Consider the following 27,532-nt stretch of genomic DNA (forward strand, 5'->3'; position numbering starts at 1 on the left):
AGTTATTTTTTTCTGGATTGTTACTGTTGTTGTTGTTGTTGTTGTTATTGTTAATTTGATGCCAAAATTTAGAGAAATAAAAGTCGTTATTGTTGTGACTCTTCTTCATATGTTTCTGTTGAAAGGCGTCCTTAGGGACCATCTAAAACTGTCCTGCAGCTGATTTCACCAAGCAGAATGCCTGGGGGCTATGACTGGCCATCTGGGTTACCTGCATCTCATTGTTGTTAAGAAGCCATGCCAGGCACTTCTGTAGTTCACAACAGCTTGCTCTCTATTCTGTAGGTCAAAGATCCAGGCAGAATTGACAGCATTTCTATGAAGAGATATTCTGCACAAGGAGATATTCTGTAGGTCAAAGATCCAGGCAGAATTGACAGCATTTCTATGAAGAGATATTCTGCACAAGGAGAGTTAGTGGTGAATTGTTTAAGGATGATACACTAGACTGTAATTCAAAACCTCTCATCTCACTTACTTTGCAAAATGAATCAAGTTTTTTTTCTGAAAAAATAATTTCTAAACTCAGGTGCTTTAGACAACTTCATTCTTCAGGTAAATCCCACTTGTCAAGCCCTTGCTACTGTAAATGAATATTTTCAAGCCTTTAATCTTTTCAAAGATTATAAAAATTTAGTACTGCATAATTGCTTATTGGTATGATGATACCTATGTGTGTCTTATCTGTGTTAGTTGAAACATATTTCTCTTTTAGCATTATAAATCAATATTCTATTATTCATTGTTTTGATGTATTTTTAAATAGTATTTTTAGTAAAGCACAGATTTTGCATGTAAAATATATTAAAGGAAATGAGATAAATTCTATGACAGTTTGGTGGTGAGCAATTTGAAATCATCTTTGAAGCCCTTAATATAATTAGCGGTTTTGTTTTTGGTCTGTTGAATTCAAGTCACATTAGGTTAATGTAATTAAAAGCAGAAAAGAATTTGTGTAGCCAAACTAGTTAATTAGCTCCAGTCTGTTTAGTGTGTTAACCTAGAGGTGTATGGATAACATTGTGGGGGTGATGTCTGGAAAAAAAAAAAAATTCCTGTGTAACAGATACTGCAAATCATCTGACTTGCTTTAGGGTAGAAAATGAAGACATCGCAAGGAGTTCATTTTAAGTTCATCTTTATTTCTGATTGTGAGCACTGATTTCAGGGTAAGCTGTATACTCTAGAATAACCCAATCAAAAAACTTACTGAATTTATGTTTTAAAAGGGAACTGAATGAAAAAAGTTTACTGAATTTACTTTTTTAAAGGCAGTATATTTCTTTGTGTGCAAAGGTAAATTTTTTTTTTGTATTCTGGAAATAAGAATACTGATGCTAGTTTTTCCATGCTAACCAGAGACATAAAATGGTTTTCTTCACCTTTGGTAGAAAAGCTACATCTTAAACCTGATTATTCTCTATAATTATTCAGTAAACACTTCAGGCAGGATTTCCTACTGCTCAGAGAAGCCTTTACCCCTAAGAAAAGTAGTCTTTTCTAGTTTTCTACAGGGAAAATTCCTGGTGTATAAAAATCATATATATTAAACACATCAAGAATTTTTACATTTTTATGTCTCTAAAACATTTTTTAAACCTGAGACTATTACAGAGAAAAGTAGAAAGTTTAAATATATTTAAACTTTAAAATTCTTTATCTTCTTCTCCTCTCTCCTCTGTCTCTTTCCCAAAAAGGAGCAAGACCAGTGGGACATTTTTTTGTTTTGCTTTGCTTTCATCAAGTATGTATATAGCTAAGGGCCTCTTCAAGTACTGTCTAGAGCTTATGGAAATGTGGTCTTCTAATGTGGTCATTATTGTGGGCTGGTAAGGTATATGGTAATGAGGAAGGAAGACCTCTGCCTTGAATTTTTGACACAGGCTAAATGCCAGCACATTGTCTGAAACTTTAACATGTTCTGCTTCTCCACTACCCGGATTATGTTAATTGAAGCAGTGCTGCAGCAGTTCAGTGTTTAACATTGTGTCTGTTCATTACACAAACTAGTTTTTGATAGGTTTACAATTCAGCTGTCAAATCCAGCCGCAGGAAGAGACTTGCCAAGAAATATTTCAGCTTATTTTAAATAGTGCTATTTTCACATTTGTAGTGTTTTGTTTGTGTTAGACATATTTTTCTTCCCTATATAGACAGAGAAAATGTTCATTTTTGGCTTACATAGGGGCACCACAGTTTAAAATGTACAAACTCACCCTAAATTCACAATCAGTATTTTTATATGACTCAACATAAAATGTTGATTTCTTTTTGCTTTTATGTCTGTGTGTGACGGAGTCTCACTCTGTCGCCCAGGCTGGAGTGTAGTGGCACGATCTCGGCTCTCTGCAACCTCTGCTTCCCAGGTTCAAGCGATTCTCCTGCCTCAGCCTCCAGAGTAGGTGGGACTACAGGCATGTGCCACCACACCAAGCTAATTATTTATTTATTTATTTATTTTAGTAGAGATGGGGTTTCACCATGTTGGCCAGGCTGGTCTCAAACTGTTGACCTCAGGTGATCCACCCGCCTCGGTCTCCCAAAGTCCTAGGATTACAGGCATGGGCCACCGCACCCGGCCAAAATGTTGATTGTTACTAGGAGGCACTGCTTGAAAGTGTGTTATATTCAATCAGGGTCATAGTACTATGTCATTTTTCTGTTCTTTTGTTTATTGAAATGAACAGCCCACCATGGATTCCATATTTGTGACCACTGAGAGTAGAATTACGGCCTTTTAAGGTCCATTTCAATATAGTCATTGACATAATGCCAAAATTAATTTGAATTTTTGGAAATTGAAAGCTGCCATTTTTCTTCTGTTTTTTAAGTTCATTTGCCCTACTCTGTGGTTTGTTCTTTCACTTTTACCAGTTTCTATCTCTGTCATCCCTGAGGCAGTAAGCCTTGGTGAGGCTTGTTTATTTTTTATTTTTTGTAACATCTCCTTTGGGGTCCTTAACCATTATTGTCAGTGAGTATATAACAGAATGTTGTATTTTATAATGAAATTGGTTTGTTGATGAGGTGGGAAATTTATGGGGGAGAGTATTTATACGAATCTGGGAAATCTGAGCAGTTTTTCCTTAAATACAACAAGTATTATTTGTATTATCTAATTGTATCCCTTCCTTCCTTTTGTCATTTGAATCCAGCATTTATTCTTAGTCCAGAACTGGGTCTTTAGAACACAGTTTCTCAATCCCTGCATTATTGACAGTTTGAGTCAGATAATTCTTTGATGTGTATTTCTGGCGTCTACTTATTAGATACCAGTAGCACCGCCCCCCACCCCCACACTCTTCAGTCCTCCAATCCCACACCAAGTTCTGACGACAGAATGTGCCTGCAGGCATTGCCAGGTATCTCCTGGGAGAGGGGAGGTGATTGCCTCCATTGAGAACCACTGCTTTGGATGAGATAATAATGATCTACAAAGCCTAACATTTACTTGTTTCTAAGTCTTAGGCTGTGTCAATGCAAATATATATTTTCCTGATGAAACCAGTGGAAGTTGCTTTAGTAATTACAGTCATGCATTGATTAATGACAGGGATACGCTCTGACAAATGCATTGTTAGGTGATTTGATTGTTGTGTGGCCATGATAGAGTTTACTTACAAACCTACGTGGTATGGCCTGTTACACACCTAGGCTATACGATATAGCCGATTCCTCCTAGGCCACAAACCTGTACGGTATGCTACTGCATTGAATACTGTAGGCAATTCTAACACAACGGCAAGTTTTCATGTCTCTAAATCTATCTAAATGTAGAAAAGGTGATGCATTGGGGAACGATCTTACAACGGCTGCAACATCACTAGGAACTTTTCAGCTCCATTATAATCTTATGGGATCGTCATCATATATGAGGTTCATCCTTAACTAAACCTTATTATGTGACCTATAATTGTAATTTTAATAAAAAGCGACTGGATTTAGCCTAAGGAAGGAATATTGTTTTTTATTAGACAGATCAAAAACAATATTGAATCATTAACTGCATATGTGTAATAAATAATTATAATAATAATGTGCAGGCATTTTCTAAGGGCTTCTTACGGTTTATTTCATAATCTTCATAATATCCTTAGAGTTCTATATTAATAGGATTTCCATTTTAGAGTTGAAAAGCAGAGATACAGAGGAACTAATATCTTGGCTAAAGTTACACATATATAATAAAAAGTAGCCTGACTCCAGAGCCCATGCTCACTTTGCTTTCCTAAGTATATGTATCTGAAAATTTATCTAGGATTTAGAAATCTTTTTTAAAAATGTTACATTTTCGTATATATTTTGTTGTCTTTGGGCTTTACCTAGGTAATTTTGGTAAAGAATACCTTGAGTAGACAAACAAAGGTGATATTTAGTTGACCTTACTTAGTCATTGATGATTAATATCTCTGCTATTGTTACAAAAAGTGCATTTTTCTCATTAAAAGTGTTTTGAAAATTTAATATTTTTCAGGCCTTGAATTTGTTTTATATTTTTGCATTGATATTGAAAGTTTTACATGTATGAACACTGTGTAACCATATGCTTTTAGTCATATTATGTTACTAATGAAAACAGGTTTTCATGATGCTTAATTTATCCAATAATATTTCTTGTAGAAAAATTTGACAGAGTAAACAAACTCCAGCTTTGTTTACTTACAAAGAATAGAGAAAGTATTTGTAAAATGCCTGGTGGGTTACTTTCAATTTACACAGCCAATGTGATTTAGTTGTAAAAGATGGCTATAAAATAAATTTTGATTGAAAAGAAACAGTTTTTCTATCTATATTCAATACCAAACACATGATATGGGCTCAGAATAGATCTGATAGATTTAGTGATACAATTTTTTCCATGATTAAGTCAAGTGTAATATGTAATTGGAGCTATAGTAACAGGGTATATACTACGAAGTCCTTGGGCCTTTATACCTCTCTTTGAATTTTGGTTTACCTCAGCTATTGTTTCCTCCCATTCATCTCGAAATCAGAATTTTTTCATGTCTGTGGATCTCCTGGCAGTCCCCTCATTACTCTTGTTAACTAAATCTCCCTCCTTCTCCATTGGTATGGATTCTTTCAACATATAATAGCATTGGGCTGTCATATATAATGTTAATTGGTGCCCCACGTGTGCATAAGCAAGTTGATTTAAAACTCTACATTCCCAAGTATTTAAGATGTGTAAAAGTGAATTAGTACTATATTATACTGAAGCTGTAGAAATAAATCTACACTGTTGCAAATTATTTATATGTCATTATCCTTTGACTCGCAATTTTTCTATGTATTTGAATGTCTTAAAATTGTCCTTAAAGCCTTACATTTTATAGTAGATAAAAAACATTGAACACTTACTCACTTTTAAAACAAAGAGAATGTTAAATTATGTGTTTGTTTCCTCTTATTTTGGTATATCTTTTATGTATCGTTGTATAATTCTTTCAGCAATAAACTTGTCTCCTAAATATCCAGAGACTTCAAGGTTAGATTCTGAGGCATAACAAGAGGCTCGGTATGCTATCCAAAGTTATAGAACTAATAAAGAAACATCTAGCTACACCTCAGCTCACTTAACTTCCACTTCAGATATTGGATTTTTCGTCTTCCTCTTTTCCTGTAATAATTTTGTTTCCTTAAGGTTTTTGGAAGTGCTTATGCGAGTGTTCCAAAATCAGTGCATGAAAGATTACAAAAGTTCTTTGGAAGATTTTGATAAGATGATACTCAAATTGTTCTGGACCTCAAGAACTCAAGTTTTTTAAACTCAAATTTATCAAACATTAAGATAATAAGGATGTGAGCTGTGCATTTATTTTTATTTGTATAACGCGTATAGCCAAAGACACATATCTTACCTAAAGTCTTCACCTTGTTCCAACTTGTTGTGTGACATTGCACAAGTCATTTCCTCCCACACAATTTTTACTATTTACAACGTGTTGTAACAGGGGCTCCCATGAGGAATTACATGTGCTCCTCTGCTTCAGTGCTCACACTAAGGTCCGGGGACAGACACTTGGAAGCATAATTAAAACATGTTGTTACAGTGCGCATACAGTGGGAGGAGAGGTTGTACTTTTCTGAGCCTCTGTTCCCTTTAGTGAAAAGTGAGGTTATTTTAACACTTCCCCACACAGTCTCACAGCAGGGTTATGATAAAGACAGAAATTTAAATGATATATTAAAATGACTTTATGAAACATAAGATCATTAGCAATATAAACCAATAGCCTTAAGTTGGGTATACATTTAAGAATCCCACTTTGCTACCTTCCAAGGAAATAACTGCACATATGAGAAAAGTGTATACAAAAAGAATGCTGATTTCAGTGCTGTTCATAAGTGGGAAGAATGAGATATCTATATTACCTGGCACTGATATCTTAAATATCTATCAGTAGGGGGATAGCTAGGTAAAATGTCGTAAACCCGAACATTAGAATTGTGTGTAGCCATGGAAATTGATGCTGAGGATCTGTGTAAAATTTCTTGAACATTTAAAATATAAAAATGCCTCATACTGTTGAAAATGCAGATTACAAAACAGCATATATAACATTATTCTACTTTAGGAAAATTATGTGTATGTATATATGTTTATATGTGTATGTGTATATATAAACACATTCACTGTAAATGTGTATCTCTGTATATGCATGCGTGTATGTGAGTGTGTATGTATACACACATAATTGAAAGACGAATGTTCAAAAGTACTAACACTAACGTGCATTTTTTGTGTGACATTTTCTTTATATTTCTCTATTTGAAAATGTAAGTATGTATGAAAAAATAAAACAATTTAATATATCTTATAACTGTTATAAACCTTATAGAAATATTTTAACTTGGATAACAGACTAACAATAGTAGTTTACATTCAACAACAGTATTTTGAGTGACTACTGTGTGCAGGCATTGTTCTGGGTATGAGAGACAGAATGATGAATGATGCAGAGAAAAATCCCTGGATGGTAATCTGGAGCAGGCTGATCATTTCTTTATGATGCTACTGAAAAAAAATCAAGTTCTAAACCCACAAAAATTAAAAACTTTGTTAATGTTTTGTTTCCTCTAGTATTTAAAGACTTGGCCAGAATACTTAGTTTGGATGCCTTGATTAAAATAAATCCATTTAGGCATTCAAAACTGTGAGAGGACCTCACCTTTACAAAGCAGTAGTTTCAATGAACTCCTTAATGTATTATGAAAAAAATGTGCTTAGATGTTTCCCTCCCTTCCTCCCCCGCTCCTTCCGTCCCTTCCTCCCTCTCTCCCTGCCTCCCTTCCTTCCTTCTTCCTTCTTCCTTTATCTAGTTGGTAACTATGAGGTAAAAACCTCTATGAATAAACCTTCTGGAAATTGTCCCTAATGAAACCTTTCTAAGATCAGGACATTGTAGATATTCGTGGGTAATTGAACTCAACTCTCATCCAAAAGCGTGTTAAATTAAGGATAGTCCAATCTTAATTCATGTTTAGTTTCAGTTGACTTCTTGTACTGTATGCCTGATAACATTTAAAATTAATTTGCATTCAATTATATGTTCAAGAGTGTACCCAAATGTGTCGTTCCTGATGATTTATTGGGACCTATTCATTCTCTGCTTCCCAAGTCCCCAAAACCAGCTTGGGTGGCAGCAACATCACGTTTTTAAGGAAATGACAGGTTCTACTATGTTTTCGCAATGAAGATACATTCCTTTAAAGCAACTCTGGCAAATTAAGTTATTAGAGACATTTTAGTTAATTCATATAATGCTGGAATACATTGTCTTGAAATCACTTATAGCTAATATATATTTCAATATTAGTTATAGTCATATGGTATTAAAAATTTTATTTTTCCTCTTGCTAACCAAATTATTCACGCAATTTTTTGTGGTTTTTCACTTAACTAAATAATATGAAATAACTTGGCCGAGTGGGCAACAAGTTTCTAGCTATACAGAATATAACTTTACATGAAATGTAAGTAAAGAGAAACATTTTTGCTTTTTTTATATTGTACCTTTGGAGTCAGTTCTCTTTAAGGTTACTACCTAAAAATAGCAAATACTACACATTAGCTGTTTGATGTAATTATGCTTTGATGTATATGCTTAGAAAGTAGTCTTCATTTGTGAAGACCTCTGTCAGGTAAACATACCTGAAGCAATTTTAATAGTATTCATGTGAAACTTTTTTTTAAGATACGAGGAGGAAAACTCATGATCACTTACACCCGTAAAAGTGATGCTGGCAAATATGTTTGTGTTGGTACCAATATGGTTGGGGAACGTGAGAGTGAAGTAGCAGAACTAACTGTTTTAGGTAAGTGCAATTTTATTTAATCTTCTTCCTGAAAAATAGATCTCTTATCATTTTGTATCTGTATAGAAGGGAGAAAGAAATATTGTTAAGCCAAGTATTTTTGTGGGGTGGGTAGAAAGAGGAGAGAAGAAATCAGGAAAGCAGCCTGAGATAAAATAGCCAAAGATGTGGGAGGAGGACTGGGAGGAAGCACTAAACCTAGGGAGAAGCTTCTAGAATGAGCGGACTCTGTGGAATAATTTCCTCACTAATATTTAAATTAAAAATATGCTCTTACTGAACTCCTAAAGTGTTTTTCAGCTGGTTCATTTTAAAATTTTACCTTAAAGCGGCTCTTTTTAATTTTAGAGAGACCATCATTTGTGAAGAGACCCAGTAACTTGGCAGTAACTGTGGATGACAGTGCAGAATTTAAATGTGAGGCCCGAGGTGACCCTGTACCTACGGTACGATGGAGGAAAGATGATGGAGAGCTGCCCAAATCCAGGTACGCATCAGAGTTTCGTGATGTGATTTATCAACTCAGCATTTCTACGTTTTTCATCACATCATCTCCACATCCAGGCCGTTAGAATAGTCCATTCTAGAATCCTCTATCAGGGGCCAGATACAATACTGGAGATAATTAGAAACAGGAAGTTGCTATCCTGCTTCCTCTGAGGCTTTCAGAGAAGAACTGTGCATTCATGACCCTGGGCTGCACAGGGAACCCTTGTAAAATGTGATATTCTTTAATATCACAGGTTTTTCTTCTGTTCAGCCAGATGACAGTTAATACTAATTTTTTGGAATGGTAGTAGGCAGGAAAGGGAGGAAAGATACAGCATTAAGGATGTGTCCATGAGCCAATTAAAAATCAGGTTTCCTTTTCCTCAGCTAAAATATCACCAGGGAATGGTAGGAGAGGTCAGAGTTTCTTGATATCTGTCAAGTCCTTAAATTGGCCAGGAGCAGAGATGCACGAATCAGGGAGCCTTAGGGAACAAGCCAATAAAATAAAGGCTTTCAGGTATTGTCAGTGGACTGTCTTCTCCAATATGTTCACTCATTCAGCAAACATGTGTTGAGCCTTCTCTCTAGGTGTTGGGATTACAGTAGTGGTTTAGACATAGTTTCTGCTCTCAAGGAGCTCAGAAAATGAAATGTATTGATAGACACAGAATAACAATATCAAGCTGATATGGTTTGACTCTGTGTCCCCACCCAAACCTCACCTTGAATCATGAGATTCACGTGTTAAGAGTGGAACCAGTTGGAGATGATTGAATCATAGAGGTGGTTTCCCCCATGCTGTTCTTGTGATAGTGAGTGAGTTCTCATGAGATTTGATGGTTTCATAAGCGTCTGGCATTTCCCCTGCTGGCACTTATTCTCTCTCCTGTCGCCCTGTGAAGAGGTGCCTTCCGCCATGATTGTAAGTTTCCTGAGGTCTCCCCAGCCATGTGGAACTGTGAGTCAATTAAACCTCTTTCCTGTATAAATTACCCAGTTTCAGGTATTTCTTCATAGCAGTGTGAGAACGGACTAATACACAAGCTCTTTTGTCACATAAAGGTAAACCTATGCCAGCTCAGAGGAGGGGATTTGAATTTCAGAGAGAGTTCTCAAAGAAACATGACACATAAGTAACGTCTTGAAAAATATGTATCAGTCTGATAAGGAAGAAGAGAAGAATATTCCAGGAAATAGGTTATTACAACATAGACACAAGCTGAGAAGGAATGTCATATCTTTTGAGTGGCATAAAGTTTAGCATGGCTAGGGCATAGGACTTATGATGAGAACTTATGAGATATCAGGTTGAAACTAAGAAGGGCTTTGTGTAATGAATTTCTAATAATATATGCACATTGGTGAGCCAAGAGTGTTAGTATAAATAGATTTACCCTTTAGAAAAATTAATTTTGTTGGCCGCATGCAGTGGCACACACCTATAATCCGAGCACTTTGGGAGGCCGAGGTGGGCAGATCATTTGAGGTCAGGAGTTCGAGACCAGCCTGGTCAACATGGTGAAACATCGTCTCTACTAAAATACAAAAATTAGCCAGGTGTGGTGGCACATGCCTGTAATACCAGCTGCTCGGGAGGCTGAGGCAGGAGAATTGCTTGAGCCTGGGAGGCGGAGGTTGCAGTGAGTGAGCTGAGATCGCATCATTACACTTCAGCCTCAGTGGCAGAGTGTGACTCCATGTCCAAAAAATAATAAGAGGAAAAATTAATTTTGTTAGCACTATGGGTGTTACATTATTCTGGGGAGAGGCTAATGGCAGGGACACAATTTTTGTGGTTGTCCGGGTCAGCGATGTAAACTGTCTGAACTAGGAGGTGAGATGGAGACAGGGCTCCACAGTAAAGAGAAATTTCTAAGACTAAAATGACAAATTGGAGGAGCAGCTGGTGAAAGAAGATACGTAATGTGTTAAGGAAAGGAGTTGGTTTATGTTAGGGGAAGAATGGAAATTTTATTTAATACATTAAATACTAGGTGCCTATGGAATATGATGTCTAATTATTAGTTAGAAATCCAAATTTGGAACTTAGATGAATTAGGGATAGGAAATGTTTGTGTAGTAGATCAATATATAAACTATAGTAGATAACTTAACTCAGGGAGATCATGTAGAGTAAAAAGAGGACTAAAGTGAAAGTTCAAGGAAAACCCAACATTTAAGGGGAGGGAATATGAGGCAAGACAAGTGAACTTGAAAATGAAACTGGGTTCAAATTTCAACTCTGCCACCGAACTAGATGAGGACCTAGGCCAAGTTGCCTTACCTCCTATACCTCATTTTCCTCATCCAAAAAATGGAGGTGAGCATAACAGTTATTTCATACCATTGTTATAAAAACTTAGAAAGTTAAAATCTATAAAACATTTAAAGTCTGGCAAATGATAAGAATTTAATTAATGGTCACTATCTTTTTGTTTTAGTGTGACCATAGGAGCTTGAGGAAATAAGTAAATAAATGCCAACTTTACCCCAAAATGTTCTTTTAGAAAGTAGTTTAATATGTTAGTCCACATAATTATAAAAACAAGCTTTTCTTCTGCCAGCTGACTTAGAGGAATACCACATTTTACTCTTTGTTTTAAATTATCAGAAAAAGAATATGGCATGTGCTTTGAAGCATTGTGTATATAATGATGAGATCTTTCAAGTAGAAAGTCACTTAACTGTGCTTTCTTTTGTTATGTCATTAGATATGAAATCCGAGATGATCATACCTTGAAAATTAGGAAGGTGATGGCTGGTGACACGGGTTCATACACCTGTGTTGCAGAAAATATGGTGGGAAAAGCTGAAGCATCTGCTACTCTGACTGTTCAAGGTAGGCATTGGGGACGTCTTTGTTTCGGTGGTTTGAACATGCAAAACATAATGCTGACAACTGAAGAAAATATTATGTATAGGACTGTGTTACATATAGACTTTAAGTATTGCTCTAAATAATGTATTTCAAACATATTTAAAGAACACATATTGTTTTGCCTATGGGAGCTCTGTAAGTGTTACAGGAAGTTGAATTAAATGTTCAAAATTATGTTCAAAATTGAATTAAATGTTCAAGATAGTTCAAAAACTATCTTGGTCAAGTAGAGGCGAAGAATGTGCTTTAAACTCCAGGTCTTCAAACATAGAACCCTTCTAATCTTTTAATTAAATGACAGCTATTTCTGTCTTGGAGGAAACTTTGTCTTTGGAGGAAAACAAATCTTTCATTACTTCAAGATCATCCACTTTCAAGGGCCTGTACAATTTGTAACAGAAAAAGAAGATTCTATTACTCTTTAGAATGTAGGGTTCATTGAATAGGGACTTTGCCATTGTTTTATGTGCACGGAGTGCTTGCATCATAACAAACACTCAATAAATATCAGCTGATTCAATGAATTGCACTTGTACTTTGCTAATTTTGATACAGATTTATTATTTAGTATCATATGATCCCAAGTGGATGCCGTGTTCTATGGCTACCAGGTTTTTGAAAGTCAAAGTCACATCTTAAGCTGATAGGAGGAAATGGATCTGTCACCTCTTTTCCATCCATAATCCAGAACTTTTTCATTCTCATAATCCCATTTTGTTTTTCTCTGTGATGTCATACTGATGATTTCTCACTATATCTCATTTGAGAACTTTCCCCTATTTTTTTTTTCTTTTTAAGTGGCAAGTTGTTGATCATGGAATTTCAGAGGCAATGACCTTTAAAAAAACATTTTATTGGTTGGGGAAAAAATTCCTGTTTTGACAGTATATATAGTAAATGGAAGTTCTGGCCATAAACCATTTAGCTTGTTTTGAGTCTTAACATTAGCAACACTTGATGTTGTCATCTTTTCTGAACACTGTCTCTTCTAAGACTATTTAGGAAAAAAAGGTGGCTTTTGAGGGAGCGCTTCTACTGTGGGCTTTGTACAAAAGAGCCTTGTGGGCTTTTTACACTAGAAAAAAAAGAGTAAAGAATATTTCCTTCCTGTCTCTAAAGCTATTATGTCCCACTTTGGGGTTTTTAGCTCAATCTCATAAAAAACAAAAGGAAAAAAAGAAAGATCAAGAACAAACATTGAGTTTCTAAGGCCAAGACTACTTCTCTTTAATCTAAGTTAGACTTGAGCTCCAAGTAAGGCTAAAACTAAGAAAAGAAAACCTCTTCACATTTACAGAAAGCAGAAATTTAAGAGGTGTCAAATCCAAGTTCGAAAGCCCTCCAGAAGGAGTGAAAGTAGCCAGGATGAATACAAGACATGAAAAGGTGTGTCTATCTCCAGGCAATTGTGATAAGGAGGTTGACTGTCTATTACGTTAGTCAGTGAAATGTGTTTCACTTTGTGTTTTCAAGTACTTTACCTTGGTAGCCTGATGCTTTTATAACTAGCAGCTATTCTGCTGAGTATGCAGTAGACAGTGAAATCACAATGGAGTTTCTTCCTGCAATTTTAAACTCAGTTACAAAACTCATTCAGCCTTCAGTTTTCCATATGGAAATCTTGCTCTCTAAGCCTTGGTTTCAATGGAAATTGGCACAAATGATCAAATCCAGAAACTACTGGAATTTAGAATTTCTCATTTCAGCTGTGTTGTGTTTTCTATAAATGTTTAAAAGATCTGTGTATAGTTAAGGATATATTATTCAATATTAAAATAAAATATGCCTATTAACATCACTGTTAAAACATCTTTAACATGCTAGAATAATAAACACAGTATGTTAAACAAAGTAACATGATTCCCAACTCCAAAAGATAACTAAGAAAAAAACATTCCAAGGAAACCTGAGCAGATATGCCTTTTTTCATCTTTTGAGATTGAATGTAGAAAAACACCAGTTACTACAAAGGAAGCTAATCAGAATCGAAGCCATTTGGTAGCAGGAAATAATTAAAGTTAAAAAATTCAGTAGTGTAATTGTATTGTTAAAAAGCTTTCTGTGTTTTGTGTACAGCTCATTTTTAACAGACAGTGTTGCAGTCAGTATGAGGTTAAACATAATCTTTCTCTCCCTCCCACCTCATACAATGAGTATTTAATTTGTATCATTGATGTTAAGCCAATAAAGCCCTGTGATGCAGGTAGAAGTTGTGGGAATAAATTACCTTACATAAGGGTGGCCATTTGATTTTCAACCCCAGCACAGATGCAATTAATTCCAGCATCTTAAAAAGAACCCTGATTTGAGAATTTTTTTTTTTTTTTGCCAAGGTCTTCTTGTAATCCTAAATTCTGCTGTTTTCTAGACTATATGTCTTTAAAGATTCCTCTCTTGACTCTAGGGGTTTCCATGACTTTTCTACTTGTGTACTCATCATGGTTCTTTCATGGTACTGGACATGTAGTAGGCACTTTATCTAATACATTCTTATTAAAATTTGAAATGTGAATATGCATTTCAAACATCTGCTTGAATGGTAGAAATAGCACAGGGGCCGGGCACTGTGGCTCACACCTGTAATCTCAGCACTATGGGAGGCCAAGGCAGGCAGATCACCTGAGGTAAGGAGTTCGAGACCAGCCTGGCTAACATGGTGAAACCCTGTTTTAACTAAAAATACAAAAAATTAGCTGGGCATGGTGGCATGTGGCTGTAATCTCAGCTACTCTGGAGACTGAGGCAGGAGAATCGCTTGAACCTGGGAGGTGGAGATTGCAGCGAGCTGAGATTGCACCATTGCACTCTAGCTTGGGCAATAAGAGCAAAACTCTGTCTCAAAAAAAAAAAAAAAGAAGAAAAGAAATAGCACAGGGACATCCTAGGGAAAACTCAAGCAGCTTCCAGTGGCTTTGATTCTGAGTGCCAACAGTATGCTCCATTTGATCACATTTGAAGAGATTACCATTTATGAATGATGCTGCCTTATGACCTGTGTTTGAAAGAGCACAGTAATTGTTTTACTGTCTGTCTGTATCTCAATGTCATGTTGTATACCTTAAATATATACAATGAAATGTATTTTTAAAAGGAATGGAGGTGAAAAGGGAACAGAGTAAAATCTAGGGCTAGACACTGTTTCTTAAACTTACCTGAAGTTAATTTTATACAGATTATCAGGCATGGCCTATAGAAAATCCAATTTAGGAGATCTGGGTTGGAGTACAGAAATTTCTTTTTATTTTTAAACAAGCAACTTCACAAACCTCAGGAATGAGGAGTTACTTGATGAACTGACAGCAAGAATAGAAGACTTTTTAAAAATGTCTTTATAATTGGAGACTTACAGAGGTAGAAGAAGTATGTTAAAGACAATGGTATAGCTCAGAGAATGGACATTGGAATCAGACAGAATTTAGTTGAATCATGATTCTCTTATTTACTACTATGTAACCTAGAAGAGTTTACATAAATTTCCTGAGACTCAGTTGACCCATATGTAAAATGGACAGAGTAATACCAACCTTTATATAAGTATATTTAACATATTATCTGTTACACAGTAAATATTTTGTAAGTAAAGAGCATTATACTTACAAGTGTTATTATTGATAGCTTTATTGCTTAATTTCAATAATTATTATCTGGTAAGAAAAATCGTAGCTTTAGATAATTCTAGATAAGTGGCTTTTCTATTGCAAATGAAGAATCTGGAGTACTAATACTGTCATGACAATTTATTATGTAACACATTATTAAAGACATTTCTCAAATATAAAGCATTACATTTTCATTTTTTAAAACCTTTGTTGGAAGGTTGAGGCAGGAGGAATGCTTGAGGCCAGGAGTTCGTGACTCTATCTCTACAAAAACTAACTTTAAAATCAATCGTGCATGCTGGCGTGCACCTGTAGTCCCAGCGACTTGGGAGGCTGAGGCAGGAGGACGGCTTGAGTCCAAGGGTGGGAGGTTGCAGTGAGCTGTGAACCCCATCCTTGCACTCCAACCTGGTTGACAGAGTGAGACCCTGCCTCTAAAAATAAAACAAAAATAAAAATCCTTATGGGCTATTATAGTAAATATGTTGGATTTTGCTAGTGCCAGTGAAGCTAGACCTAGATATGTATTGAAGTTTTGCAAAATAAGTAGATAAATTATTGAAATTTATGACCATTTTGGAAGAAAAATTAATTAAAAAGATGGCATTACATGTGCATTGGAGTGTTATTGTTATGGAAGAACATTCAGCCAAGGGTTTTTTGTCACAATTTCCATTCCATTATCTCTAAGAGTGACTGTTTTCTAATTTTTTAGATTCTCAGTACCTCACTTTCTCCCTGTAAAATAATGGTGCTTCCTCACAATTCATACAGAGACTAGTAAGATTATCCATGAGCAAATATCCTCAAAAACGTCTTTATCTCCTTAATGATCATTCCAAAACATGGATGAAATATGAGGTTGCACCCTGTTAATAGAAAGTAGTTGCATCACTAAAACCTGCATCATATCTGGAGTGACATTTGTGGGATTACTTGTTCCTGGCCAGTGGAATGCCAAAGTCAGCTTAAAATATTGAATCAAGTAAGATATTGATTACTTAGTAATGCAGGTTTTATTTGACTTAGGAAAGAGGCAAACTGTAATAAAATTTTGGTGATATTAGAAAGTTTGGGCTAAAAATATATTTTTCCAGGGTTTAGGCAATAAAAAGAAGATCCTGATCCCTTTAACTTATGTATTGGTATTTATGGTATACCGATATTGGTACATTATCGAAACTCATTGTCAGAATGAGACCCAAAGGCTCAGCAGTCATGACCTATTGAAGAATCATTACTGTTCCTTATCTGACCAATACCAAATGGTGAAACAATGCTGTTTGGGGTAATTACAACAGAGAAGTGTTTCTGCTTAACTTTTAGTTAGCCAGAAAATTCAGTACACCTGAACCTCACATCACATCATTTTCTAAACTAAGCAAAGGTTCATTACCTATAAATGTTAACCATCAGCGTTGTTACATCTGTACTTGGTGTTTTTCTGCATCCCTATTTCCCCTCCATAGGTATAACAGCTACATACCTTTCTTTTCAAGAAATCTTTTTGTGAACCTAAAACACACAAACAAAATCAAGCATCTTTTTAAAGACATATCACCTCTCTTTTGATTTATTACATTGTTCTAATTGAACTGTAGCATCTCAATTTGACAAGTGTTAGGATTGCTGGCTCCGTCTTGGTAGGAATGAATTTTTCACTGAAGTGGTATTTCGTGTTGCATAATGGCTCCACCTTTTAAGACAAAAAGATATATACTGCAGTGTTTATAACAGTTTTGTAGGCTGCGACATACCTATAAAAGGTAAAATCTAAGCAGAGCCAAACAGATGCATAGAGGCACCCTGCCACGTTTTTAAACAGGGTGTCATTGAAACCACTAAAATGTATGCCTCCCCTTGGTATTCAAGAATGGTTGCAGGTTTGTTTTTATATTATTTTGCTATCTTAATCTAAATCTATTATGTATTTATTAGATGCTTACCAGGTGGGCCTTCAGGTTCTTCTTAGAATCAGATGATTGTCAAATTAAATTTTTTTTTTATTTTTGAACTAAAATGATTAATTGAAAAAGAAAAGCGAATGCTTTACTCTTTATTCAAAGTAGACGTTAGGAAAAGCCTGGTGAATACAGCTTCAAAATACTTAAAAATGAAAAAAATTATATTTATTGAATTATTAATAACAAACCCTATAAAATTTATAACTTTCAGAGACAATCATGTTGGTCGCTTTTTAAATTATTCCATTTTTGAGGAGTGCTATTTCGAAAGAAAGATAAGTGATAAAGCCACATAGTTTAAAGTTTCAGTTTCTCCTCTTTCTGAGTTTGTCCTCAGCCTCTAAGATTTCTTATGATTCCTTGCTTCAGTGATACTCATTGCTTAAACAGGGCAAAGTAGATGGCATTATTAATCTTTCCACTCCTTTTGTAACTTCACAGATAAAGCAGCTCTTCTTACTGTCACAATTTCATTTCCAAAGTAAGTTTGTGCCTCTATCACCAGAGTGATCATGTTCCCATCGCAGTGTTCCTGTTTCCATCGGTCACAGGAAACCGAACCGAAACGGCCTGAAAACAGACTTCCATACACCAACCATTTCCCAAGCCGTCACCTTTTATCTCCCTGAGTTGAAATAGAAGAAAATCCAATCCCATTTTTGTTTGTCTCTCTCACAACAGGAACTAAAAGACACTTAGTCTTCTCATTTCTCTCGAGGCCGGAGTGTAGGGCCAGCCAGTCATAGGAAGCAGTACGTTTAGATCTCAGTTCACACCCCGCTCTACTCCTCTCCAGGCTTCTCACAGGGACGGGTCACTTTTTGAAGCTCTGTTCAAAGAAAAGGCAGGTGCCAAACATTGCCAAACCCGATGAGGCCGTGTTATCAGATGAATGGGATTTCTGTGAAATCCTAGTTCTTCTCTCATAAGAGCTTCTCCCTTTTTCTTCTCTTGATGTGAAGTCACTCTAGTCTCTCAACTTTATCAGCTGTTTTTTTAACTATAAAATACAGTATCACGAATTATGTTGCTGTTTCTTTAAATGTATTGCTGACATACAATAGGAATGTTAAAACATCAAAAGAATGCGCATTCTATTCTCTTCTGCAGAATTGTTGTTTTGTCTGATGCTTCTCCTAAGTATTAATGCCAACTGTGCAATGAAGGAGCGTAACACTTTCTCGTTAGGACTGATTAGCCAGTGACAGCTTCTGGGAGTCTGAGCCTTAAAAGTATGAGATTGACATGCAACAAGGGAGACACAAAGACGGAAAAAAAGACCCGTGCTGTGTTTTGCCTGACTTAATTGCTGCTAATGGGATGTTTCCTGGAGCCTGTCTCTTTGGTGCTAGTAAACTACATGCTTCAAAAGAGAAACTTCGGTGAAATATCTAGGACACTGCAGTTTATGATTGACCCCTATGTACTGTCCCAATGAACTCAGAGTTGAAGAGTAATTATAACTTTCAGTAAAACAAGAAGCAGCTGTCAGAGGTTTGTCTGAGCCTTTGAGCTTCTACTAACCCAGTCTGTAAGCATTCGTTCACAGAATATAATAGTGAAGAAGGGAAAGTAAGAGCAGACCAGACATCAGAAGCTGAATCCCCTAATATTCTTTATTTCACATGTTGGCAATGCAACTGCAGACACACAGTCAGTCGACAGCTTGACTCTTTATCCTTCATGCTCCCACTTTCCCGTGTCTTATTCTTAATCAGTCATCACAAAATCCTACTTATTTTGCCTTTTACCTATTTCTCAACTCTTACCACCTCCCTTACCTTCTTATCATTGCTCTGTTTTAGGCCTTCATCATCTCTCTGGGAAACAATTAACTTCTAACCAGGTTCCTTGCCTCCACCTTGTCTCATAGAATCCATTCTTCACACAACAGATTAATCTACCTAAAAAGGCTGAGCGCGATGGCTCACGCCTTTAATCCCAGCACTTTGGGAGGCCAAGATAGGAGAATTACTTGAGCCCAGAAGTTCGAGACCAGCCTAAGCAACACAGTGAGACCCAGTGTTAAAAAAGTTTTTTTTAATACTTTTAAAAAGATTTTTAAGAAGATTGTCTACCTAAAACACAGTTCTAATTATATTAATTCCTTCCATAAATGACTTCCATGGACTTCCATGGTTCCCATCTCTCCAGGGTAAGATCCAAAATACTTTTGATGATGCTAGCCTCCTTTCTTGCTACTCACTTTAGTATAATATGCTATATTCCTATATTTTTTTCATGTATACACCACCATGTAGCTTAGCTCTGGGCTTTTTGTTATGTTGGCTCCTTGGTCTAAAATGCCCCAGCCCCACCTGCCCCATCTTCTACTCACTAATTACTCCTATTCTTGAACGTGGTTCACATAAGCATCCTCCAGCAAGCTTTTCAGACACTCCCCATCCGAGTGAGAGTTAGGTATTTGCCATTCACCTACCCACCGGATGCTACTACTGCCCTTAAGGGTATTTCAACGTCTGAACTGCTTGGCTATGAGTTCCTTAGGCACACACTTTGCTTACCTTGTTTTGTTAGTCTCATTGTTTACTGCAGTCTCAGAGGCATCCATTTTAGTTAGGGTCCTCCAGAGAAACACACTCAATGGCATCTATAGAGATAATAAGAGGAGATTTATTATAAGTATTGGTATGAGGCATCAAGAATTCCCACCATCTGCCATCTGCAAGGTGAAGAACCAGCAAAGCAGGTGGTGTAATTCAGTCTAAGAGCAAAATTCGGACATCACAGGAGCAGGAGATGTGTGTCCCAGCTCCAGAAGAGATAGCACATTTGCCTTTCGTCTGCCTTTTTTCTACCTGGACCCTCAATGGATTGGATGACGCCAGCCCACGTTGGTGAAGGCATGTCTTCTTTACTCAGTTAACGGTATCAAATACTAATCTCTTCTGGAAACACCGTCACAGACGCTCCCAGAAATAACATGTTACACTCAAATGGACACATAAGATTAACCATCACAGAAACCTTGATGTTCTTGTGACATTTTCTGTGTGAGTGAATTACGCGCTCATCCTGATACACACTGGTTGTTGAATCCTAGATAAATCGTCTAACTTCTCTGAGATTAAGAGTTCTCATCTGTTGAAAAATGAGTGTACATGTAATACAAATATCAGTCAGCTAATAGGAAAATAAACTAATGAATAAAATAGTTAAGTTCCCAAGAAAGTGGGTTGTGGAGTATGGGGTGCTTAAGCAAATACAATTGTTGTTACAGTTTTTATGATTGTTGTTCTCAGCTTCTTCCAAAACAAAATTAAAAATTCATCAGATTCCTGTTAATTGTTATTTTGTCCATAGAGATTTGACATTTTTGATAACTGATTAATGTAAACTTTGGTTATTATTTTACTTTAACGTAATTATTATCCCTCCCTGCTATGTTCAGTGCTGCTAAATTTCCTGATAGAATGAATAATGTTGAATCCCATCACTGCCTGCTCCAAGTAGTCCGTATATTGGAACAATTGAATTAACTAAATATAAACAAATTTAGATATACCATACTCAGAAATAACTTCAATATAATTTAGTCTGGAAAAAATGGATCAGAAGGCGTAATCCACAAAAAGAAATATGCATTTGGTCATTTTCTAACATGTGAATTAGCAACTTTGAAAATAATCAAGATACATGCTAATCTTAATGTAACATACTATGCAAATGTATGACTGTCTTTTTGAGACAGGGTCTCCCTATGTCACCCAGGTTGGAGTGCAGTGGCACAGTCATGGCTCACTGCAGCCTTGAACTCCTGGGTTGAAGCAATCCTCTCCCTTCAGCCTCCCAAGTAGCTGGGACTACAGAAACATGCCACCATCCCCATCTAATTTCTTTTTTTTTTCTGGAAAGATGAGGTCTCACTATGTTGTGCAGACTCGTGTGTGTGTGTGTGTGTGTGTGTGTGTGTGTGCTTAATGAACCATTACACAATTATTTCCAATTGTAAAATTAAAATTTAGGTAAAAGTGAAACAATATAGCTTACTGTAGACTTTATTGCCAGTCGGGGATAAACTTTTTAAAACTTGCATTCAAAGGCACCTCTGGGGGAGAGAAGACCTACGTTGTAAATCTATGGTTTCCATAAATAGAGTTCACTGTTTAACTTTCTATCAGCATGTGAGATCTTTGTGTAAGAATCCTAGGACTTTTTGCAGCTTGTATGATAACTAGGCATAAAATAAATATTGAGAGAAAAAACTGGGTCCTTCAGTTCTGAATCTCCTTTATTTGATGTAGACTTCATTTAAATCATTTGTTGGAACAGTTTCCTTAAGTTGCTGATTTTAGAAAATCTGGCAATATAATAGTGCATTGTTTCTGACCATTAACGTGGTTATTTGAGTCAAAGCCAAAACTAATAGTGTCAAGGGACCTTTTTGCAGAGTCAACTTAGGTTTAGTATAATCCAAGATCTTGGTTGAAAACTGTGAGTTCATCAACATTTTGATGAAACACATATTATGAGACCCCCCAAAGCTTTATTTGACAATTTTAAGAACCTTGATATGTGTGTGATGTTTTTGCCAGACTCTGACAAGACATAGCAGACTGGTTCTTTGGGGAATGATTCTTAATGACATGTGGCAGTAATCCACAAATGCCTACTAAAGTCACTAGTGCTACAGTGAGCAGTGCTTCAGGGGTTGGAGGATTATATATGTATAAAATGGTGGTAAATATATATATTAAACATATATATTGGATATACAAATATGTATATATACATATATGCAATGTAATATATATTTACCACTGCTTGTATGGATGGATACTCTTAATACTAACCTGAAGAGTCTTATTCAAAATACTACCTCTAAGGGATGTGTTGTGGAGGTTTGTGTGTGTTTCGTCTCCTTCTCCTCCTCATCCTCCTCTTTCTTGTTTATTTTGTAGTTAAAATAAGGATTTAAAATTTTTCAACTGAAGACTAGGGGGGCTGATGGGGAAAGAGATTTTATGGTAAAAAGAAAACTGAAAAAGACAAGATGTGATGGAAACCTTTGAAGAATCAGTATTGCCAGTTGAGCTCTTTGTGAGCAGGCTGAAAGTGGAATGCCATCAACCAAGAGATTTAATGAAGTCCCACTACAGAATTTAACAAGAGAGTGATTTGTGAGAATAACTCCCTCTCCTAACTGTTCTGATCCAGTGGTGTAAATAGGATGCTAAGCACCACTCCTGCTGGGTTTTTTAATGCTGTTTCATTTGATTGAGACCCAGTAGCTTTTTGGCCTATGATTCTTTGCTGTTTTGTTTTGTTTTGTTTTGTTTCTCCCTAGAGGAATAAAGTAAAGAACTTCTTGTGTACCTATAGCTTAAAGAAACAGCCATTGTAACCCTAATGATTGCTGAATGTGTGGGATTCTCTTAGATTTCTTTCATCCACAAAAAAGGATTCTGGGTTTCTTTCAGTTATTTCAGAAAAACAGATATAAATCATAAAAGTTAATCAAAAGAAAGGCATTCACTTCATGGCCATCCTACAGAGAATTTGAAATGCTCTCTTCGTTGTGTACACCAGGCAAATATTTGAAGAAATAAGTAGAGCACTCAGGTACAAGAAATAATTGATACATAAGAAGATTCAGCAACAAATAATGACACAGCACCTCACTAGTAAATAGCACATCATAGGCCTTCCATTATGGTCTGAGTTTTACTGTGATTTATTCATCTACATAACAGTGGGTAAGGTTTTCTCGCTGCCCAGTTATATAGATGTATAACTGAGCAACTGTCTTTAGTAACCAAACTAACATTCTGAAATAATGGCATCAATGGGGAAAATGTAATTGACTTGTATGGCTATATCACGTCTCAACTGCTCAGACTGAGAATGAAATTTGGAGAAATAAATTACTTTTTTGCTCTTGTCATTGAGAGATAGCATTTTTTAAAATGTTCATTTTAACAACCTCACGTAACTTTAAGACTTGGAATTATTTTGTCAGAGTTAGTATCATTCAATATAAAAAAATTAATTCTAAGTTGATTCACATAATAGTTTGTATTTTATCCAGAATTGTTTGCACATTAAGTGATCAAGGTATTTTATTTTTCAAAAGAGAATAATTGCAGACTGTTTACATGAAGAACACCTTTACCTTATGATGAATCCTGAGTAAACTAAACAAGATAACTAAAAATGTGACTGTTTGTACATCCATATGTATGGATAATTTTTATTATTTGCTTACTATGGTTTTAAATATTTTGATAGATATGCACAGCATGAATCAATTAGGCTGAATAGTATTCACTGTTTTTAGACTGGTGAATCATTTTAGCGAATACCAAACATCAGGGTCATCATTAGAACAGTTACACTTGGTAATTACATAGCATCTGGTGTCCTTCGAGCCTTATTTTAGTAATTTAAAAATACAAAGCAATTCTTTTTATTTTAGTTTTTAAAAATATTTTGTATAAATTAGAAGTTAACATTTTGTAGTATACCTAAAGTTTGCAAAACTGATTAAAATACCATGAGCACTTTAATTTGTTTTTAAACTGTTTCTCTCAGAACTTGATAAATAATGTGCCAGTATAAACACACCTGCAGAAAATACTGAAGTAAGTATAAGACAAAATATAGCTGAGTAATTGCTTTATAACAGATTTATGAGGGTAGGAAAATCCATAAATGGTTGTTAAAGTTAGCTTTAGGACATTTATTTTGTGTGGTCGATGTTATTAGGAGAGAATTTAGAGCATTGCACAATTAAACCTGATAGATAGGCCATTTTACAAAGGCGCTTTTAAAAAGTTATTTTGTGGATGGTGAAATAGCCATTTCAAACAGTGCCTTTTAGGTCATTAGTGAAGAGATGAGAAGTGCTTTTGTGGTTTTCCTTAGGCTTTTAACTCCCCCAGAATGTACTTAATCACTAAATATAATTGATAATAAATAATTTTGACCTGATTTAGGTTTCTTGAGAATAAACATTAAATCATGTAACTCTGTGCTAGATTGTTGAAACTCTCAATTTTAGACATGGTTGGGGGCTTATAAAGCATTTACTTTCACACTGCCTTTGACATTTACAGTGAGTGTTTTAAAATGTTGCATCACATCACTTTTCAGACATGGAATTGGTTGTTTTATCATTGTTTCTATAAGAAAATAAAATACAGGGCAAGTTATTTTCCCCCAAACCTTTTTATAAGTATGAAACTGCTCATATATGAGCAATTATGTGTCTATGTTCATCTAATATATCAATACATATATTGTACACTTAAATCATTTCTTGTTAAAAGTCATTTTGTTTAGGTCATGGAGACAAAACATTTCAGAACCAAAATTACATTAGAGTAAGGTTTAACTCTTTTTAAAATTACAAACAAGTCATCCAATGTAGTAAAAAGTTGCTATTTTTACATTTTAAGAGCTGGAGAGGCCGGGCACGGTGGCTTACACCTGTAATCCCAGCACTTGGGAGGCCACGGCAGGTGGATCACCCAAGGTTATGAGTTCGAGACAAGCCTGGCCAACATGGCAAAACCCCGTCTCTACTAAAAGTACAAAAATTAGCCAGGTGTGGTGGTGGGTGCCTGTAATCCCAGCTACTCAGGAGGCTGAGGCAGGAGAATCACTTGAGCCTGGGAGACAGAGGTTGCCGTGAGCCTAGATTGCGACACTGTACTCCAGCCTGGGAGACAAGAGCTAAACTCCGTCTCAAAAAAAGAAAAAAAAAGAGCTGCAGATACCAGCAGAATTCTGATACTGCCTGTCTTACCTGGTAGGTGACCTTATGAAATTTACTTAGTCTTCATTTTCTTTCTTTTGCAAAATCGAGATATCGAATAATTCCTTACAGAGCAGCTGAAGGGGTTCCTCACATACGATCTGACACACAGTTAGCTAAGACCAATGCCTTCTTACTATTAAACTGAGATGGAGAATGTTTATATAATTTATGCAGGGTCACAGGCTTGATGCCTTTTGGAGAGGATCTTGATCCAAAGTTGTTTAACTACCAGTTGAGCAATGTTACATTACGTCCTCATGTCCCTTAACTCTCGACCCTCCATGAAATACGCCATTTAAAGATGGACATTCCAGTTTTCAGATAAACCAATTCTTGAGCACCTTCTATGTACAAAACAGTATGCTGGGTACTATGAAGGATGTACAGATAAATACGACGTGGATCGCATCTTCACAGAGCTCATTATAGCCTAGTGAAGAAGAGAGATACACACAAATATCTACAGTATCAGCGGAATAGGAAAAATGGACTCTTAAAGATAGCACTAAGTGCTTTCAACTGGGCTATTGGAACACTACTGTCATTTCTTCCACCTTTCAGCCGATATTTAAAATGTGAGTAACAGCATCACCTTGAGAAGTTCTGGAGAAATAATGGCAAAAAAAATGAGCAAATACTTGCTCACGGGGAGCACACAGGCTAATTTCAGAGAAACACAAAACAATCACACAAATGTATAATTTTAACTACAATATGTGCTCTGGGAGGCAAATTAAGGTTGCTATGAAAATACGTAGCATTCTGATATGATTTAGTTCAAATTTAGAGATAATTTCTTGAAAAAGTATTTTTTTAACTGAGCTCTAACTACCGAATAGTAATTACATGGGCGAAAGGGGAAGATCCCAGGGGTACAGTATAAACAGAAGTAGAGGCAGCAGGGTGTGTGGTGTACTCAAGGACTGAAAGAAGGCCAGCAGGACGAGGTCAAGGAGAGGGAGAAGAGGTGACAGGAGAAGACACTGAATTGTTACACAGCAAGGCCACATTAAGAATTTCGTTTTCTATTTTAAAAGTAATGGGACCTTGCTGAAGGACTTTAAGCGATAAACAAAACACAAAAACAAAGTGTAATTATATTATTATTATTATTATTACTTTGAGACGGAGTCTTGCTCTGTCACCCAGGCTGGAGCACAGTGGCATGATCTCGACTCGCTGCAACCTCCGCCTCCCGGGTTCAAGCAATTCTCCTACCTCAGCCTCCCAAGTAGCTGGACTTACAGGCACCCACCACCACCCTGGCTATTTTTTTTTTTTCTTTTTTTTTTGTATTTTTGGTAGAGATGAGGTTTCCCCATGTTGGCCAGACTGGTTTCGAACTCCTGACCTCAAGGTGATCCACCCGCCTCAGCCTCCCAAAGTGTTAGGATTACAGTGTTAAGCACATGAGCCACTGCCCCTGGCCTTTTATTTTGTTTTAATCACTCTGGCTACATCATAAGACTGGACTGGAAAAGACCAAAATAGTAGTTCAGGTGAGTGCTGTTGGATAGCTTGGGCCAGAATGGTGGCAATAAAGATAGAAGGAGGTAGATGGATTGGATAAATGGTTACGGGATAAACACTATGGAATTTGGTGGTTGACTGTGTATTTCCAGGAGGAAAGACAGGAAAGATGTAGGTTTCTAGCTTTCTAAGTGGACCTAGGGAATATTACCGTCAAAATTATAGTCCTAAGATATGTGTTGGGTGATGTGCACATTGTCATAGATTGCTGTGTGGTTGCATTTGAATTGTGGATTCCTTAGTAGACAAGTAACTACCAACGTGTATTAACTGCTTTTGGGGAAAGTAACAATATTTTTAGAAGGGAAGAATAAGAGAAAGAGTACTAACCTTTTCTGAGTACCTGTGATATGTCAGGCGTTGTGCAAGGTACTTTGTATATATGGGGTGAAATAAATATATGTTAGTGTTCTGACAAGCTTTAAGTTGAATAGCTCATCTGCAGCTGAGCTTCTGAATCCTGGCACTGCTGACATTTTGTGCTACATCATTCTTTGTTTTGGGAGGTTGTCTTGGGCCTTGTAGGATGTTTATCGGTATCATTGGCCTCTGTCCACTAAATGCTAGTAGCTCTCTGCCTTCACCGTCTTCCCACATCAGTTGTGACAGCAAAAATTGTCTCCGGAACCATTGTTCTACAGAATAATGAGAGATATTTAAGTGGAGGTGAAAAGTTCATAGTATTTTATGTATCCATTAAATATATTCTAAAAATGGCCTCCTTTATCTCTTTATTTTTGTGTCTCAAAAGTTGAAAGACATAATGACAGGCTTTTAAGTTAAACTCAATCTTTTCCCCAAAAAGAAATCATACCTAGTATTAAAATATCCTGAGAGTTTTTAATTGTTAGAGATATTGTCATTCATGAGTATCTATGTATATAATTTTTCCAACATACCAGTGACTGGATTTTGTCAATTCAAATATAGATAGCTTTACTACTTGAGAATTGGGCTCTTGTATTTGAAT

General features: G+C 36.1%; 1 protein-coding gene across 1 annotated transcript in view; it reads left to right on the forward strand.

Annotated features, from left to right (window-relative positions):
- Positions 1–27,532, forward strand: part of ROBO1 (roundabout guidance receptor 1) — a 1,153,604-nt gene that overhangs the window by 1,032,767 nt on the left and 93,305 nt on the right. Inside the window, exons 6-8 of the mRNA XM_050779013.1 lie at positions 8,199–8,319; positions 8,668–8,806; positions 11,523–11,650. Coding sequence (XP_050634970.1) covers positions 8,199–8,319; positions 8,668–8,806; positions 11,523–11,650 — 388 coding nt within the window. The remainder of the gene's footprint in view (positions 1–8,198; positions 8,320–8,667; positions 8,807–11,522; positions 11,651–27,532) is intronic.

Source organism: Macaca thibetana, chromosome 2 (genome assembly GCF_024542745.1).
Source record: "Macaca thibetana thibetana isolate TM-01 chromosome 2, ASM2454274v1, whole genome shotgun sequence".
In the NCBI taxonomy this organism is placed as follows: Eukaryota; Metazoa; Chordata; class Mammalia; order Primates; family Cercopithecidae; genus Macaca; species Macaca thibetana.